Below are 18,430 nucleotides of genomic sequence, written 5' to 3' on the forward strand. Positions count from 1 at the left end.
AAATACTTGATTTAGGGGCATGATAGAAAGAGCTGGATTAGAATAGCAGAGAGGGATGTCCTTTGGAGAAAGGACATTTAGAGAAGTGGAAAGAGGTGTTTTATGGTGCTTAGTGCCCCAGGTCAGCTTATCCAAAGGAGGACTTCTTTACTATGTCCAAAGTGCACACCTCCCTGTAATCTCTGTATGTTAAAGTGCACACTGCACTATGTGAAAATGTTGGGCATGTTGGGGGCTTTGCATTGGCTCACTGACTTAGGAGAAAAGTACTTCTTAAAACTAGCATAAGAAATAGTCACCTCACCCTCCTAAAAATCCCCTGCATTACAAGTTAGGACCAAAGTGAAGCTTCTAAATGTGACTCCAGAATGGCCCCTGCCTTGGCCTCCTCTTCTCTTTCATACTTCCTACCTGCACAGGCCCCACTTCTTTATCTGGTATCCTCCACAAAACTTCCCTCAGCGGCTCAGCCCATATCCTGAATTCTTGCGTGCTTGTCTGCAGAATACTTAGCACTTAGAGCCTGCTGCTTCTGTGATTCTTTCATAGACATTGTCTGTCTCTCCAAATGAATCTATTGAATGCCACATTAACTGTGTTTGATTACGAATTCACCAAAATATAGTTTGAAAAATCCAGTGGATACACTGACCCAGATGCCCCCTCTCTCCTTGGCAGGTTTTTTTTTGTTTTGTCTTGTTTTGTTTCACAGTTGAGTATTTACTTTTCATGGAGAAATGTTACAATGGAGTGTCAGGAGTTATCACTTCTAATCCACTGGGTCATTTTATGTCTGGTTGATGTTATAACCAGATCATGTGTAGAGACTCTAATTGGCAGCAGTTTGGAGCCACACTAGAATATTTTGTAGTTAAACTTATTTTCTCTTTTCAAGGGCTACAAAACTTTACAGAGGAAGCTTGATTGCACTCTGCATTTCCAATGTGTTTTTTATGCTTCCTTGGCAGTTTGCTCAGTTTGTACTTCTTACTCAGGTAAGGTGCTTATATTTTTAAACTGAATTAAGCTTAGTGTGTTTGATTATGAGAACTCATTTGTCTAAGTTATAGAACTGAGATACTGCATGATTCTAAGTCCTAAAATGTTTTTTTAGCTGATACTTCAAAAGAAATTTCAGGGTAGGGAAATATGTAAAGTTTATTTATCAATGGATGTTATTTACTTACTAGTAGAATGCATTTATTGAACTCAAATTTATAAGAGTACTTATCTTTTTTATTCACTATATTAGGTGCTTAGAAGAAGACTAATTATATATATATAATTGCTATTAAGTAGATTGTGGACTTGAGTAAAATGTACTTCTTTTGTGAATAATGCTGTACATTCTTATACACAGGATAAATTCACATAGGATAACATAGGATAAATAGCTAAACAATTTATGTTTTATCTAACTGCCCTACCAGTCTGTAATTTATCTGTCCTCTTTCTACGTGCTCTTATCTCTCTTTCTCTTCAGATTGAGGTTTATAAAGCAAGGTGAAGGCAGCTAACTGAGAAAGGGAGTAAAGTGTGTGCTGGTTTCTCCTGACACCACTACCACTCCTTCTTTATTATACTGGCCGTGTTCATATTTGTATACAGCAGTTTAAGAGTTGCTTTTTAATGTTCTTTGAAATGTCTTGCTCAAGAAATGACATCAGACCTAGATTTGAGTCCTAACTCCATCCAACCAGCTTCTTGAGTTGGACAAACTCCTTAACTTTTCTTGGTTTCAGTATTCTCATTTGTGAAACAGAGAGAATAAAAGAACCTACTGTGTTGTGGTTATAGGATCAGATGGGTTATGTATATAAGGCTCAGAACACATTACTTGCTCACTAGCAAGATACCAGGTTAGGTACTTCTATCGTTTTTTTGAAAAGAGGCTCTATTTGGACTTAATTCTTTCTTTGATCTTGTCTTTTAAGACTCCTTTGTCTTCTTTAGTTTGGCGACATTTCAAATGTTTCTGGTTTAAAATGTCCCTGAGAGTCACTCCTTAAGATTCTATCCTGTAGGACTGCTGTGTATTGCTCAGCCTCTGGGGTGGAAAGAAAGGGTTCCTGTTGCTTCCAGTTAGTGGAAGTGGCCTGCCTTTTGTTTCTGTTTCTGTTTTTTGTTGGGGGGAATTGCATGGAGTGCGGGGAGGCAGTAGTGTGCATCTCTGTGGGGTTGAATAACAACGCACCCTTCCCCACAGTTACAGTGTCATATCAGTCACCTTTCAGCAATGCAGTGTTCCCCGTGGGTAAATCTGGGTATAGCGAAACCTTGTTCTTCTTGCTATTGGGAAAATTTGTTGTAGATTTTGGGGGGATAAAAAACTTGATGAATGGAACTTAAGTTATATATTTAAGAGTGTTCAGGTGCTGTGCAGTTTGTTTAAACCATGGTTGTGTAGTAGGAGGAGCATGGAATATGAATATATATATACGATTTTCTTCAAAACTGCTAAGAAAAAATTAAAAGTACATTTGTAGTGAAAGTACTCCTAGTTTGAAATTTGATAAATTTGATTATGACTAATATTTGAATATTTGTATAAATGAAAGAGAATACTAATGGAGATGCTCATAAAGAGTGACTAACAAGCAGAAGTCCATGTATTTTTACACACACATCCATTGCATAATTATTTTTTAGTTTAATGTACCTTCCCCAATTATGTATTAATTGTCATATGTTATAATTAAATTTTCATATTTTTTGATCAAGGCACTTTGTAATTGTACATGTTGACAGTAGAGTCACTCTGGCATTAAAATGAGTATTGTTTTGGATAATCCACAAAGATAATTTACATGGTTAATTGAGAGAGCTGTGTATAGAAGAGAAAAATCAACCAATATTTGTTATATTGACCATATTTAGTAAAAAACTAGTGGGTAGGAGGGAAACTAAAGAACTCACTTTCCATGTAAATATAAAATTGAGACAAAGTAAAGAATTTTTTCTTAATTTTGAAAATCTATTCATTAAATATATAATCTTAATTTTTAACATAACTTCTTTTTAAATTTCAGATTGCATCATTATTTGCAGTATATGTTGTGGGATACATTGATATATGCAAATTACGGAAGATTATTTATATGCACATGGTAATGGTTTTTAAATTTGTTTTTTTCCTCTGTTAGTTTGATGTTAAAACAAACTCCTGATTATTATTTGATTTTTTTTCATGATTGGAACTAGTTGTAACATAATTCCATAGCTAAAACAAGTGTTATTCAAAACTGTGACATAATTAACAGACCTTGATTTAAATAGGCCACCCAAAAAATTTTAATTTGGGTCATATTATCTGATTTGAGTTTGTGCCTGACTTACACATTATCAGTGAAAAAGAAACATGGAATGGTGTATTATCCAGGAGCCTTCTGTTAAAATGAAGTGGACCACCAACTATCCAGGCATGTAGAATGTGTCAGTGAATAGAACTGCAAAGATCCCAGCATACATGTGGATTGCATTCTAGTAGAGTGGAGGAAGGAGAAAAGACAGAGGATAAATAATAAACATAGTAAATGGGTAAATTATATAGTATGTTAGGTGGTGGTAAAGACTATAGGAAAGGACAAGCCATGGTATCCCTGGGAGGTCAGGAGGGCCGGCATCAAGGGATGGGAGATTGATGTGTCAAATGAAGTGATCAGGGGAGGCCTCACTGAGAAGAGTGTAGTGGAGCAAAGATTGGAAGGAGGAGAGGGAGTCACCTAGATAGATATCATGGAGAATAATATTCCAGGTTGATGAAACAGCTAGAGCAAAGGTCCCAAGGCTGAGTGGTTGATTTTGATAAGTATTGATTCTTTCAAAACATTTGTCTTTTCTGTCATTAGTTCTTACAATTTTTGATGTTTTCTGTTTCCTTTCATTTTAATGTAATTATAATATGCCGCTGTTTTATGCTGTCTCAGCCTATCAGTAACCGATGTTATGGCTGAACTGGCACTTGTGGTTCTTATTAGGATTCCAAGATGCCCTTTGGCAGTAACTATCAGGAAACTTTGAAAAAAAATAAAGGTTTACTACTTATAGGACCTGGAAATTACACAGCACACCTGGGGCCATAGAGTTAGGTTGCGGGTGGGGTGGGGAGGAGTCGGGGGTGGACCATGGGAGGGGTAGGGAGTGAGCATGCACCTAGGGTTCTGCTTTTATGGGGTCCAGGATGGGGGCCCAAGGTTTTGAGGGCTCATTCTTTATTGGTGAATCTAAAACGTAAGACTGGGGATTTAAATCACGGGAGGAGAAAAGACTGGCCCAAATGGTCAGTTATTGAAATTGACCAAGGTCTCTAACACAAAGGCACATCAGTGGGAGCACGTGGCCTGACTCTGTCTAGCCAGGTGGCTGGCAGTATGTTTATTGAACAGATAGCCATCTTTGAAGTGGATGCTTCCACAATAAAAGCTGAGTCAGGCATTTGCATTATAAAAAAGAAAACAAAACTGTCAGGGTTTATACTACAGCCATATTTTTTTATTCTCTAATGATTTATATAAAAGGACATTTATAATATATAGGGAAGTTATGAGCAGAGTTATAAGATGGACAGCCAAGAGCCTACCCTACAGATGAGAAGTGGAACCATCATTACTTTGAAGCCCTTGTGTGTCCTGAACACATCCCCCTTCTCTTGGAGATAACTAACCCTTATCCTGACTTTTTTAAATTATAGTTAACCTCTTATCTTTATGACTTTACCATATACTTATTCCTAAATAATATACTTTAATTATTAAATATTAGTATTGTTTTTAAGGTTTATAAAATGATATCCTTTTGTGAGACTTATGTTTTCACTCAGGTTTCTGAAATTTGTATGTTTCTGGAGTTTGATATTTTCGTTGCTTTATGTTTTCCATTGTATAAATAAAGCACAATTTATTTATCCATCTTCTTGTTGAGACATTTAGGTTTTTCCTCTTTTTTCCTTTTATGAATAATGCTGTACATTCATACACATACCTCCTGGGCATACATATTTTCTCTGGGGTATTTACCTAGTAGTAGAATTTTTAGGTGGTAAATTATATACATGTTCAACTTCACAATTTAATATTGCATTGTTTTTTCACAAGTGATTAGACTACTTCAAACAATGACATTAACAGTTCTTGTTATTCTATATCCTTTTTTATTTTGTCAGTCTGGAGAGTATAAAATGGTATCTTATGGCCTTAATTTACATTTTCTGTGGTTTTTAATAAACTTGAACATCTTTTGGTATGTTTATAGGCCCTTTGTGTTTACTTTTTTTGTTTGTCACTCGAATTTAAATCTTTCACCAATTATTATCTTACATCCAAGAAAACAATGGCATCTGTTTTATTCGCTGCAATTTTCATAATTTATTTTGATGCTTAGATTGTTCCTGATTTGACCAACTGCTGCCTGCTGGCTTCTTTGTCCTTTTAACTTCCTCATTATGCTTTGAGCACTTTTTCAAAGAAATTAATAAAGGCTCAGCTTTACTAATCTGCATCTGCCTAGATGATCCTGTGTATTTTCCCCTCTTTAATATGTTACTGTGATGAATTGCATTAATTGGTTTTCTACGTTAAGAAACCTTGCTTTTCTGGGCTAAACACAATTTTTATATATTGCTAGATTCACTTGCTGTTATATTGTTAAGGTTTTAAATCTCTGTTCATGAATGAGATTGGACAGTAGTTATCTCTTTTTACTCTTGACTTATTTTTTTCTCAAACTGTTTAATATGATTTTTTTTTACATTGCAGTGAAAATTCGAATACTTGCTAAGCATTTAGAGTCTGTCGATCACACAGTCACATAGGCAACTAAGGATAAAGACTTTGACTCAAAATTATAGTTATAAAAGCACTAACATTACACGGGTTTAGTCTGTAGTAAAATCTAGATAGATGCTTTGTGATGTCACTTGCTAACTGTGGAACTAGTTACTGTGGAATATCTTTATGAACTCCTAAATCCCTGTAGTTACAGAAAAGAAAACAAATATGGAATTGTCTCCAAAAAGGACTTTTTTCCATTTTTTTAAATGGTAAAATACACATAAAATTTACTATATCTTATTTTTTTAAGTGTACAGTGGTATTAAGTACACTCATATGGTGCAATCATCATATCTCCACAGCTCTTTTTATCTTGCAAAAATGTAACTCTGTACTCATTAAACAGTAATTCCCTATTGTCCTTCCCCTCCCCAGCCCTGGAGACCCTCAGCTTGCTTTCTGTGTCTTTATTTTAACTGCTCTTTATACCTCATATAAATGGAATCATGCACTTTTATTTGTCTTTTCCTGAGTGGATTTTTTCAACTGGCATAATGTTCTCAAAGTCCATCCACGTTGAAGTGAATGACTGGGGCTTCCTCTTTTTTGGCTGAATACTATTCCATTGTGTATATATATCACATTTTCGATATCCATTCACCCATTGATGGAAACTTAGCTTGTTTCCATATCTTGGCTATTGTGAATAATGCTGCAATGAACATGGGAGTGCAGATCTCTCTTCAAGATCTTGTTTTTGTTTCCTTCAGATATATACCCAGAGGTGGGATTGCTGCATCATATGGTAGTTCTATTTTTAATTTCTTAAGGAACTTCTATACTGTTTACCATAGTGATGTATCAATTTATATTTCCACCAACAGTGGGAAAAAGGGTTCCCTTTTCTCTGCATTCTTACCAATGCTTACCTCTTAGCTTTTTTTATAATCTTTCTAACAAATATGAGGTGATGTCTTATTGTGGTTTTGATTTGCATTTACTAATGACTAATGCCATCGAGCACCTTTTCAGGTACCTATTGGCCATTTGTACAGCTTCCTTGAATAAACATCTGTTTAGGTCTTATGCCCATTTTTAAATCAAATTATTTGTGTTTTTTTTGCTGTTGACTTGTAAGAAGAGTTCCTTATATGTTTTGGATATTAACTCTATCTGGTACATAGTTTGCAAATATTTCCTCCCATTCTGTAGGTTGTTTCTTCATATTATACTGTTGATTGTTTGTTTAGCTATGCACAAACTTTTCAGGTTGATGTAGTCCCACTTGTGATTTTGCTTTTGTTGCCTGTGCTTTTAAACTGGTGAGTGGCTCTTTGCATTAGGGCTCGTTTATGAGGGATGGGTAGCGACTGGTGAACTAAGATCTGGAATTTACTGAAAATGACTATTATTTCCCATCCAGGGGTTCTTCTGGAAGTTGCAAGTTTTGATAGACTCCTGAGTTCCAAAATAGTTCCATCAGATAGATTCCTCGTGTTGCAAATTGTTGTCTAGGTGGGAAGACAGATTCCTAGTGCTCTCTGCTTTGCCCTTCCCCAGAATCCTCCAGCTACGCTTGCCTGATTTTGTATCAGAATTCCAGCCCTGTGGAATTAATTGTGATTCTACTTTTTCTGTCTATGGTAGATTTGGTGTAAGATTAGGAGGAATATTCCCTGAAAATTTGGCAGATCTTGCCTGTTAAACTATATAGACCTGTTGTTCTCTTTGTGGGCAAATTTCAAATTACTAATCTAAGTTATTTAATGATAATGGGACAATTAGGCTTTTTTTCTTGTCATTTTTTTGTACTTTTATGTTGCTGGGAATTATCCCATATCCTCAAAATTTTTAAAAAGTTCACTGACATGGAGTTGTTCACAATGTTTTCTTATTTTTTTTTAATCTGCTAAAATATAGATACTCAAAAAAGATATATGGATACAAAAATAATTTGTAACATCTCTCCTTCATTTTATACCTTCTCAATTTTCTCAGTATTAATATACTGAGTAAAAGTATTAATATACTTTAAAAATTTTATTCTTCACATTTAAATTAACTGATGTTTTTGAGCACCAGTTGTTTGTCAAACATGTCCTAGGTCCGTAGGATACAGTAGTGATAAAAACAATTTTAAAATTCCCTTTGCTTGTGGAGCTTATATATTCTGGTGTACACAGAAATAAACCAAATATGCAAGAAAACTTAGCATGTTAAGTGGAAGAAAGCACTATTAAGGAGAATAAAGCAGGTGAGGAAGGTGGGATTTGCTGAGTAGGTAGGGAGGCTGTAATTTAAAAAGAGTAGGAAAAGAAGACCTCACTGAGAAGGTCACATGGGGATAGATGAGGGGCATCCATTAGGTCAAAAGAAGCAATGAGCCTAAGGGCTTTGGTGTGTTCTGGGGTCTGAGAGGTGTGGTGAGATTGGAGTGAGACGGGAAAGGTTCCCAGAGGCTAGTGAACAGACCCTATAGGGTCATGTAAGTCTTTGAAAGGCCTTTGGCTTTTCTTTGGAGTGAGAATCAAAGCCCTTGGAGGGCTTGAGCAGAGAAGTGACCAGAGTTGGGAGTGGACCCCAAATATTTCTCCAGACTGTTAGTGCCTCCTTTCTTAATCCTACTTTATATTTCTCTTGAATACCCAGGTGATGCTTTGCATGATTCTTGGTTATGAATCTGTTTATTCGAAGAGATGGTATCTTTATAATTTTTGCCAAAATTGATTAGGAAAGTTTTAGTTTGTTTTAAATTTTGACCCGTAAGGGAAAAAGCTATTGTCATAAAATTTTGAGAGTTTGGTTTCTTACCCATTTGAGATAGGCTGGGATGTGGGGTGGTCTCCTGGAGTGCTACCTGGACAAATGTCTCCTTGAGCAATAGGATACAAAGAAACTATAAGTGACTGAGATAACTATACACATGAACAGTTGGGGCAACTATGAGCAATAAGATACAAAAAGGCAAAAAACAAACTACAAGTTTTTGTGGTTCTGGGAGCAAAAAGCTGGGTACTGCACATGATCCCTGCACATGGCACATTCAACGGGTGGACAGACCAACTAAGCTAGGCCTCCTGCCCAGCCCCCGATCTGCCCCCATTGTCACCCCATTTAAGGACCCAAGCAGCTCCTCTCCGGGAGTGGGCAAGGCTACCTTTTTCTTGCTTTTGCTCCCTTGTGCTGCAGCACAAGCCCCAGTAAAGCCTTGCCTGAAATTCTCATCTGGCCTCTTACCAATTTCTATTGGACCCAGATTGGTAACATTTAGTTAGCATATCAGAAAAATATATGACATTAAACTCATTTCAAGAATGCAAGAATGGCTTAACATTAAAAATTATATTAATATAATTTATCATATTCATACATTAAAAAAGGTCAACAATATGATCATTTCCTTTGATGCTGTAACAGCATTTGAGAAGTCAATATCTATTTCTGATTTTTAAGATCTTAAATTACATGAAAATAGATGAATATTTCATTGACATTTTAAATACATACATATACTTAAAACCAAACGCTAGTATCACACAAAGTGATGAATCAGTAAAACTATTCCTATTAATGCCAGAAAGTTGACAAATATGCCTACTGCCACTCTTGTTACTTAATATTGTTGCATAAATATTAACTAATACAGTTGACTAAAAAATAAGAGTTTCAAAAATAGGAAAGGAAGATGTAAAAGTCTTATTGTTTGCAAGTGATATTTTGAATACTTAAAAAATCCAAATTAATAAACTTATTAACCACTAAAAGCAATGAAAGTTTGTTTTTATTATGCGTATTTCACATTTTCTAAATATAAAAAAATCAGAAAATATGAGATTTCTGATAATAGCAACACAAATAATATACGTTGAAATAAACTTGATATGCAGAATCTATATGAGGAAACCTTTACATTCTACTAATGTATGTAAAGACTAAGAAATGGAAACAACGTGTATTTTCATATCTAAAGCTTCAGTATTGGACAGATATAACTAAAACATAATGTACATTATGGAATAAAGCAATTATGATAAAAATGTCAATTTTTGAAGTAAGCTGATTATAAAATTCACATGGAAATTTATGTGGCTCAAAAATAAAACTTCTGGAAGGAAACGGATTATTTTTAAAGATTTTCATAATAATGGAGTTAAATCATGAAGACTGAAAGAAAATGAGTGTTAAATCTAACATAAAAATTTAGAAAACAACTATATAGAGAAATACCACAAAGAAAGATAAAAATAAACTGGGAAAAATATAATATGTTTGCTTGATAAGGAGCTGTGTTCTATAATATATGAAGAGAGTGCTTAAAGAAAACACAAGAACACAATAGAAAAATGGGCACTAGAAATAGGGAATTCATAAACACACACAAAACGGTATAAACCACAAATAGAAGACTAGACACTGTGTTTCATCCACTATTAAAAGAATGGAAAAGGGAAACAATGAGGCAAAATTTTTTTGGTATTAGATTGGCAAATACTTAAGAGAATACTACACACTGTTGGCAGGAGTGTGTATCAGGAGGAACTCTCATGCCCTATTGTTTCACAGTAAATTGGTACAATATTTTGTATGGCAATTTATCAGTGTTTTCTCAAATTTTAAAATGTGTATATCCTTGATCCATTAATTCCGTTCTAGTAATTTATCCCATAAGTACATTGATATGTACATAAGAGATATATGTAAGGATGTTTTTCATAGCAGTGTTTGTAATAGGAAGAACAAACCACCAACAAAACAAAAAACAAAATAAAACTGGAAAATACTTACATGTTCAGTAGTCAGAGGACTGGTTAAATAAATTATAGTACATCCCTAGATTCAAGTACTTTTTTCAGTTACTCAATGGAATGAATTAGATTGATTTGGACTGATACAGAAAGCTCTTTGAAACTAAGAGTAAAAACAAGCAATAGCATAGCTTCTGGGCCAAGTTTCCATTTGTGGTTTTAAAAAAATGTAGACTAGAATCTGTACATGTGAGTGTCTCTAAGGCTGCACAGGAATTGGTGATGTTGATCTCTGTGGTTTGAAGTGTGGCATAGAATATGGGCTGTTTTCCTTGTGTATTCCCTTTTGAACTGTTTGAATTTTATCATGGGCATGTGCAATTTTCAGAATAAAAATCAGTATTTTTTTGTTTCTGTATTTTTTTCTTTTTTTTTTTTAGTATATATGTATTCTATTGAAGTATACTCCATTCATGTATGACTGAAGCATTATGCTGTAAACCAGAAATTGACACATTGTAAACTGTTTTCTGTGTATTAATTATATTTTTCTTGGATTTTTCCAGATTTCTCTTGCACTTTGTTTTGTTTTGATGTTTGGAAACTCAATGTTATTAACTTCTTATTATGCTTCCTCTTTGGTAATTATTTGGGTAAGTGTTCCTTAAGTGCACAGCTGTTTTTGAAACTAATGGTTTATCAGTTTCTTTATCACTGGCTTGAGATTCATGTGGGGTTTTCTACAAGAACTATTTCAAGTGTCTTACTGAATTCATCTATATGTGATAGTGTATTTAAGTTCTCACTTCCAAAACAGGAAAGAAGCACAACAAAAGTTAACTTTGGAAAACATAGCGCTTTCCTTTGTAGTCCCAATCTGTCCTTTCTCTTTCTTCATCTTTTCTGTCGCCTAACTTTTGGTCCCAGGGTTCATTTTAGAATGGTTTCTAGGCTTTCCTCTTTCTTTCTTTTTCCTCCTCTCTTTTCTGTTTTTATCCTATTCCTCTCCACTCTCTGGCCTCCTCCCCCTTCTCTGGCGTCTCACAGCATCTCTCCTCCTAGCTCCACAGTGATAAGAGGCTTGAGACCTTGCTTTTTTAGTTTTTCCCCTCATGTCTATTTGTATTAATTATTCAGATAGTTTAAGTCAGATGATGATTCAGTTATATTTTACTAGATCACTACCAAGAACAGATTTAGATTAGAGGGAGACTGTCTTAAAGAATTAGAGCAAAAGGTGAAGCGTCATCTAACTCCTTCTGCCACTTTTAGCGAGATGACTTTCTAAATATAAGTCTTTCTAAATTTAAGGACTTCCAGGGGTGGTTACAGCTTTTTTTGTCAGTGGGTTTTACCATTACAGTGTTTCACAAATCTAAGAGAAAAGAAGCTATTCCTTGTATTTAACGTGCATGTGCTTTGGTATTAGGCTAATTTCTTAATAGACAAAAGCATATTGCACTGTCTTAATTGAAATGTATTCTGTTTCTTAAATAATTATTTAAGTAACTCAAATCATTTTGTCTTTCTTGATTTCTGGAATCCACTAACAAATTTGGAATCTCCTATTTCTTTGTTCTATTTTATAAATAATATATATTTAAGATCCCATTTCCCCTATATTTGCCTCTTCCTAATCTAGACTGCCACTTATTTCAAGCTATGTGACTTCAGTATACTTAGGCACAGAAATTAGCTATTAGCATGTGGTGATGCTGTGTTTCCAACAATGACCAAAAAATCATTAACTGAGTTGCTGTGCTTTAATATTAGGCATAACTTGCAGTCATGAATTCTTTTTGTAATTAGGAAATGTGGCAATGTACTCAATTCTGTATTTATGTATGTACATGGGGAAATCCTGCTATTACTCAAGCTGAAGTACGTGACTCTTGGTACTTGTTTGCAGATAAACCATTGAATGGAAGACTGCATATCAGTAAAACCTAATCTAAGTATATTTTGCAAGAAATTTTTCTTCAGTTCAGTTGAGCACCTACAGTGTGTCAGGTTTCCTCCTAGATTCTTGACACCAAGGTGTGTCTTAGGTATGGGCTAAGTGTTATGCATATTTCATATATTCTGATGTATAAAAATAAATGATGGCAACAGTTACAGAATATAGCATGTTTTTGCATATTTAACTATAAGCACACATTTGCCTGTTTTTATTTCTAGTTACCACTTTGAAACCTTAACTGTAACACATTTTGTGTTCTCAGAAACATCCAAAAAGATTTAATTTGGGTTCGTGTATTTACGTTTTCATCTCTAACCATATTTTTGCCAAGCTTGAAGTAGATTTAGATCTTCATAGGTGCTGTACTTTGGGAGTCTATAATGTGCCTGGACTTACAAGATTTGATAGAGAAGTATTTAGTTGATCCATTAAAAGCTCGTTTGTAGTTTATTCAAGGAGTTAGTAATATTTAGCTTATGGAAAATCTTATGACCTGTCTAAAATTCTGAAATTATATACTTTTTGGTTCTTAAGTAAATCAGAACCAGTCATAGAAATCAGTCATAGAAATTTACATATGGCGATTCTATTTTCAGCTTTACAAAGTGACTAATATGACCTAAAATACTTAGGATAAAGTAGGGTTATTTCTTGAAATCAGTGAGCTGTGGTGATGCTATGTGGAACACTGACAGTGTGCTGAATTTTAGATTCTTGAAAGTCTTATTATTTAGAAGTATTTTTTGGTGCTTGAATTTGTATTTATACGTATTAACTGTATGCTGTGTTATTTTCTCCATGCAGGGTTTACTGGCAGTGAAACCACACTTTCTGAAAATAAATGTATCTGAACTTAGTTTATGGGTAAGAATCAATCTATTTGAATGTCTACATTTTTCCTTCTCTAAAATACATCATTGGATTTATGTTTTACTTTCAAGGAAATGACCTATATAATGCAGAGGATATAACCGTTTTATAACATATTAGGGCTCAATTTTAATGTGCCAAATTGCCCTTTTCATGAAGCAAGCTAAGATTAATTTTGGACAGGTAGTTAAAGAATTCCAGTTTTATGTACTTTTTCACTCATGTTTTTTCTGAGGAGCAGTGCATGTGTAAGAAACTGTTAGTAGAAGAATTTAACTGCAATTGCTGTGTAAATCTCCTACAAATTATATTAATTTTTATAATAAGATTATATGTGTATATTTTTCTTTTCAGTTACAGCCCTTGATTTTGGAGTAACATTCTTTATTTTAATTTAAGGTGCATTTTTTTTTTTTTTAGCGTTTTCTCTTGGGTATGGAGATAATTACTTCACATGTGATTATAGCATTTATTTATTTTTTCTTTCTAGGCTATGTCTATGCAGTGGCTATATGATGCATCAGTTTAGTTTTGTTTTGCTGTATTATTCTTTTGTAGGTTATCCAAGGATGTTTTTGGTTATTTGGAACTGTCATACTCAAGTATTTGACGTCTAAGATCTTTGGCATTGCAGATGATGTAAGTGTATTTTTGCTTAAACTTGAAAGACTTGAAATATTCAAAACAGGCTAAGAATGAATTACTTGAGTTATTAAAGTACCATTATTTAAACTAAATTCTAAGGTGAAGTCTATTCACCTGTTATTTTATTTATTTACTCTAATAGAAAGTAAATGTGACTGTATATATAGTCTCTCTTCTCCAGAATTAATTTCCTGACACAATTCTCTTATTTTATTGGTCTTTCTATATCACAAAGATTTAAAAATTCTAAGGTGAAAAAGCTCTAGAGATTTACACTCAAATTTTAAGGCCTTACAGTTATTTTTCTCTGATTTCTTTATAATCTCCTTTTGTAACAGAAAAAAAAAAAAAGAACACCACCTTCAGAGCCTTTTAAACAATAGATCATATTGTAGATTCATTTTCTTCCAGTCTTCTGCCAATGCTTGTGAAAAGTTTATTTATAGCCAATTTTATAGGTAATTTTATCCAAGTTAGGCTTATTAAGAGACATTTGTATTGCTGTTTGTTTTGCCCTTTTTGGTAATTGGGTAGGGAAGAAAATAAAATGAGGAGATTTCTGCTTTATAACTTTAAGGATTCTTCCTATCTGTCACTTGCTTTGCCTATTTTGTTTTGAGGTTTTGGTGGGCACATTGATTAAATTAAAAAGAGAGCAACACACCAACGCAGAAAGAGTGAAGTAAACCAACCACATATTTTTTCCTGTAGTTTAACTGGCTATCATTCTTACTCCTGTAATATATTAAAGCTGTGGTTTTGAAACTGAGTTCTGTGAAGTCCTGGGACTTGAAGGTCTCTTCAGTGGGGCCCGTCTCCTTCCCAGTCTCCCTGCTGATACCTCTTTCACCCAAGGTAGTCTGGCTTTAATCTCTTACATATTGGACATTTATATAAGCTTTCATATGAACAAAGGAATTTTTTGTTTAAAAAAGGTTGAAAATAACTGGACTATTAAAGGAGTGAGGAGTGGTCTACAACCTGTGGAAAGATTTTTTGAAAGTTTAAAAGTGTAGTCTAAAATGTATTCATTCATTCATTTAACATGTACCTGTTATGTGCCTGGCAGTAGAATTGTCTATCAGGGAAGTTTAGTGGTTAGTACCCCAAGGTTTTTACCGGGGGCTGGTAACATACACACCCTCTACTTAGTATGTATCAAAGTTCCAGACTCCCAGAAGGAATGTAGGTGTTCAGCATAAAGCCACTCTTATCATTTAGGGTGGTGGGAGCCTTCTGAAATCCAAGTTCCCTGATGTCAGCCAAGGATCAGCCAAGGGTCAGCCTTGCAAGCAGGTTTTTTAAAGGATGGCCTTCGGACATACTGTGTTAATTCTGATCTGAACATCAAGTTTGTCCCATCTTTTTCCATCTGTCACTCCCACCTTCTTGGGTCTTCCATGAATGTACATACCACCTCCTAGTCAGTCATGGATGTGTAGAGAGCTTGGGCTCTCTGGCATCCACCAGCGTATGTGGACATCTTTCCAGTCCACCAGTAATGTGAGAACTTAATCTTATAGGTTGTCTCATTTCTAGAATCTCTGTAAAATTTGTAGCCAGTCTGCCAGTCTGCTGATCACCAAACCAGTACTGTAACCCTAAGCTGGCCAAGTTGTGACCTTTCGCCTTTCCTTTCCCACTGGGTTCGCTACTTTTACTGACAGTGCATAGATTTTTTGCTCTCTGTCTCCAAACAAGTCAGCTCCTTCCAGTAGCAAAGGTTCTGCTTTTCATGGCCAGCCCCACCCTGGTAGAACTATTGGGCTGACCGAGGTGGGAGAAGCGGTGGTGGTGCTCATTTTGGCTGGGAGCAGCCTGAGGAAGAATGCCACAGACTCCCACTGTTTCCATCCAGAGTTCATCAGTCTTTTTATGAATGAATGTTTCTCAATTTGTTTTCCTTTTGTTCAGTTTCTAGAGCCTAGTATGGTTTTTGACAGTTTTGTCCAATTTCGTAGTTGTTATTGGGGGAGGAGATTTACTAACTTCTTCTTCTGCCATATCTGGAAGTCCCCATATTCACTGATTTTTGAGTATTGATCCAGCCTTGTATTTCTCAGATAACCTCATTGCTTACAATGTATTTGTCTATCTGTATATTGATGAATTTGATGGCTAATATTTTTTAGAATTTTTTCTGATACTCGTAAGAGGTATTAGTCTGTTTCATTTTCTTGTAATGTTTTTATCTGATTTTAGTTTCAAGGTAATGCTATCTTCCTAAAATTATTGGGAAGTGTTTAGTCTCCTGTGTTCAATAAGAATTTGTGTAGAATTGATACTACTTTTCTTAAATGTTTGGTAGAATTTGACAGCAGAGCCCTCGGGGCCTGGAGTTTTGTTCCTAGGAGGATTTTCCTACTACAAATCCACTTTCTTTAGAAAGTTATTGGTCCTTTATGTCTTTAGAGGAAATGCACCCATTTCATGTATGTTATCAAATGGATCATGTTTTTTAAAAAAAGCGTAGGATTCAGTTAGCGAAAAATTCTTACTGAAATTTTTGCATGTATATGAAATCATCTTAGGCTCTTTTATTTAATTTTCCTTATTTGGATTTGGAATGAATGTTATATTAATCTATAAAGAGCTGCATTTATTTATTTATTTATTTATTTATTTATTTATTTATTTATTTATTTATTTATTTATTTATTTATTTTGCTGTTTTTCTACTTTCTATTTATTGCATTAATATTTTCAAAGTACCACTTTTTAAAAGTCCTCTCCGGTTTTGTTGTATTTCTCTTTGTCATTAAATTCTGTCATCTTCATTTCTTTTCTTCTCATTTCTTTGGGTTCGTTCTGTAGCTTTTTCTGATGCTTGAGGGAACATGCTTGGCTCTTTTGTTTTCAGCCTTTCTTATTTTCTGTTAAATGCATTTAAATCTATAAATTTCTCTGCAAGTCGTACTTTTTTGTATGTCTTACAAATTAACTATTTTGTGATTTTCTTTTCACCTAAAGATTATTAAGCTTTATGTTAGTTTCTAGCTGAAAGGATTTTTAAAGCCATTCCTAGTTATTTTCTAATTTTCCTGCACTTCGGATTAGAAAAAAGTAATCTGTATTATATCAGTTCTTTGAAATGTTTTGTGGCATGGGATGTGAACATTAAAAATATTTCACTTGTGTTTGAGGATAAGATATAGTCTCTCTTTATGAAGTTTGTATTCTCTGTGAGCTTATTAATAATATTATTCAGATTTTATGCTAACATTATCTGCTTTTTCTATTTTAGAGGGAACTCTAACACAATGAACACTGTCAGCTTATCTTTTTCTTCCTACAATTTTTTTAGTTGTTCTTCTGTGCACTTTGAATCTATACTGTTAACTGCAGATATGTTCCTGACATGTATAACCTCGCTTGCTGTTTGTTTTGCCAGCATATAATGTCATTTATTGTCTTTTTTCATGTATTTTTGTTTGAATTCAGTTTTATGAGACATTACAATTGCTTGCCTAGATTTCTTCCATTTATCTGGTATACTTTGTTCTCTTTTTCTGTTTTCAACCTTTCTGCATACTTTTGTTTTAAGTATGTCTTTTACAGACAATGTAATGTTGAATTTTTTCCCCTTAAGTCCAATTTTAGTATCTGTCAATTTCATTTAACTATATTTAATTATACAAAAAAAACCTCTTATATTTATGGTAGTTATCATTATATTAGGACTTCTTTCATTTTATTTGAGATTTTCCAACCATTTCACTTTCTTTTTAGGTTTCTTCTCCTTTTCAATGGGTGGGTAGTTTGCTAATGCTATTTTAGGCCTACTCTCCCTATTGATTTCTTAAACTTACCAGTACACATCTCTTCCCCATGAGGCAGAGGCTTGAGATTCTTCAGCACACCCCACCACGCCTTAGTTCCTCCTCACCCCCAGGCCCCTGCTTCGTGTAGGTATTATTTAGCCCTGATTTGCTTTAGATACAGAGTCCCCCTTTCCTATGGTGCTTGCTCTTTTAAACAACAGTGCATTCAAAGTTTGGCAAGTGTTTACTTATATGTGAAATGAAAATAATTCCAGCTTCCTGGGGTGGCTTCCTGTGGGAAGTAGAGAGGTGATGTAAGTGAGAGCACTTGGTAACACGTTAAGAATTACACAGACGCCGATTGTCTGCCGAAAGGCATGTTTTGCTCCAAGGCCTGCCCATTTTCTACTTCTCTCAAAGTCTTTTCATTCCCCTGTTCAGAAAAACTGAGTTAACGTTTACTTTTCTTTACTCGGTCATACGTTGTCCTTTTGTGATTGACAGACGGCAGTGTACATTACTAAGCCCGCCCGATGCTGTGTAGTGATTTCACCAGGTTTAGCACCTTGAGCAGACAAAACTCAAGGATAAAGCCTTTGGAAAGCTGATGATGGAGCATGGAAAGCAGAGTGTGGTTGGAGCTATCACTTGTCAGCAAAAGAAAAGAGACTGTGAAACTGA

At 34.6% G+C, this 18,430-nt stretch overlaps 1 protein-coding gene across 3 annotated transcripts in view; it reads left to right on the forward strand.

Moving 5' to 3' along the window:
- The window catches only part of DPY19L1 (dpy-19 like C-mannosyltransferase 1), an 84,567-nt gene that overhangs the window by 41,658 nt on the left and 24,479 nt on the right, over positions 1-18,430 (forward strand). For all 3 annotated transcript variants that reach the window (XR_012508121.1, XR_012508122.1, XM_074367241.1), the window contains exons 9-13: positions 896-995; positions 3,030-3,107; positions 11,080-11,166; positions 13,278-13,337; positions 13,902-13,982. Coding sequence is in view for 1 of the 3 variants with exons in the window: in XM_074367241.1 (XP_074223342.1) it covers positions 896-995; positions 3,030-3,107; positions 11,080-11,166; positions 13,278-13,337; positions 13,902-13,982 (406 nt within the window). In the remaining 2 variants the exon portion in view is untranslated. The remainder of the gene's footprint in view (positions 1-895; positions 996-3,029; positions 3,108-11,079; positions 11,167-13,277; positions 13,338-13,901; positions 13,983-18,430) is intronic.

The sequence above is a fragment of the Camelus bactrianus genome, chromosome 7 (assembly GCF_048773025.1).
Source record: "Camelus bactrianus isolate YW-2024 breed Bactrian camel chromosome 7, ASM4877302v1, whole genome shotgun sequence".
NCBI lineage: Eukaryota > Metazoa > Chordata > Mammalia > Artiodactyla > Camelidae > Camelus > Camelus bactrianus.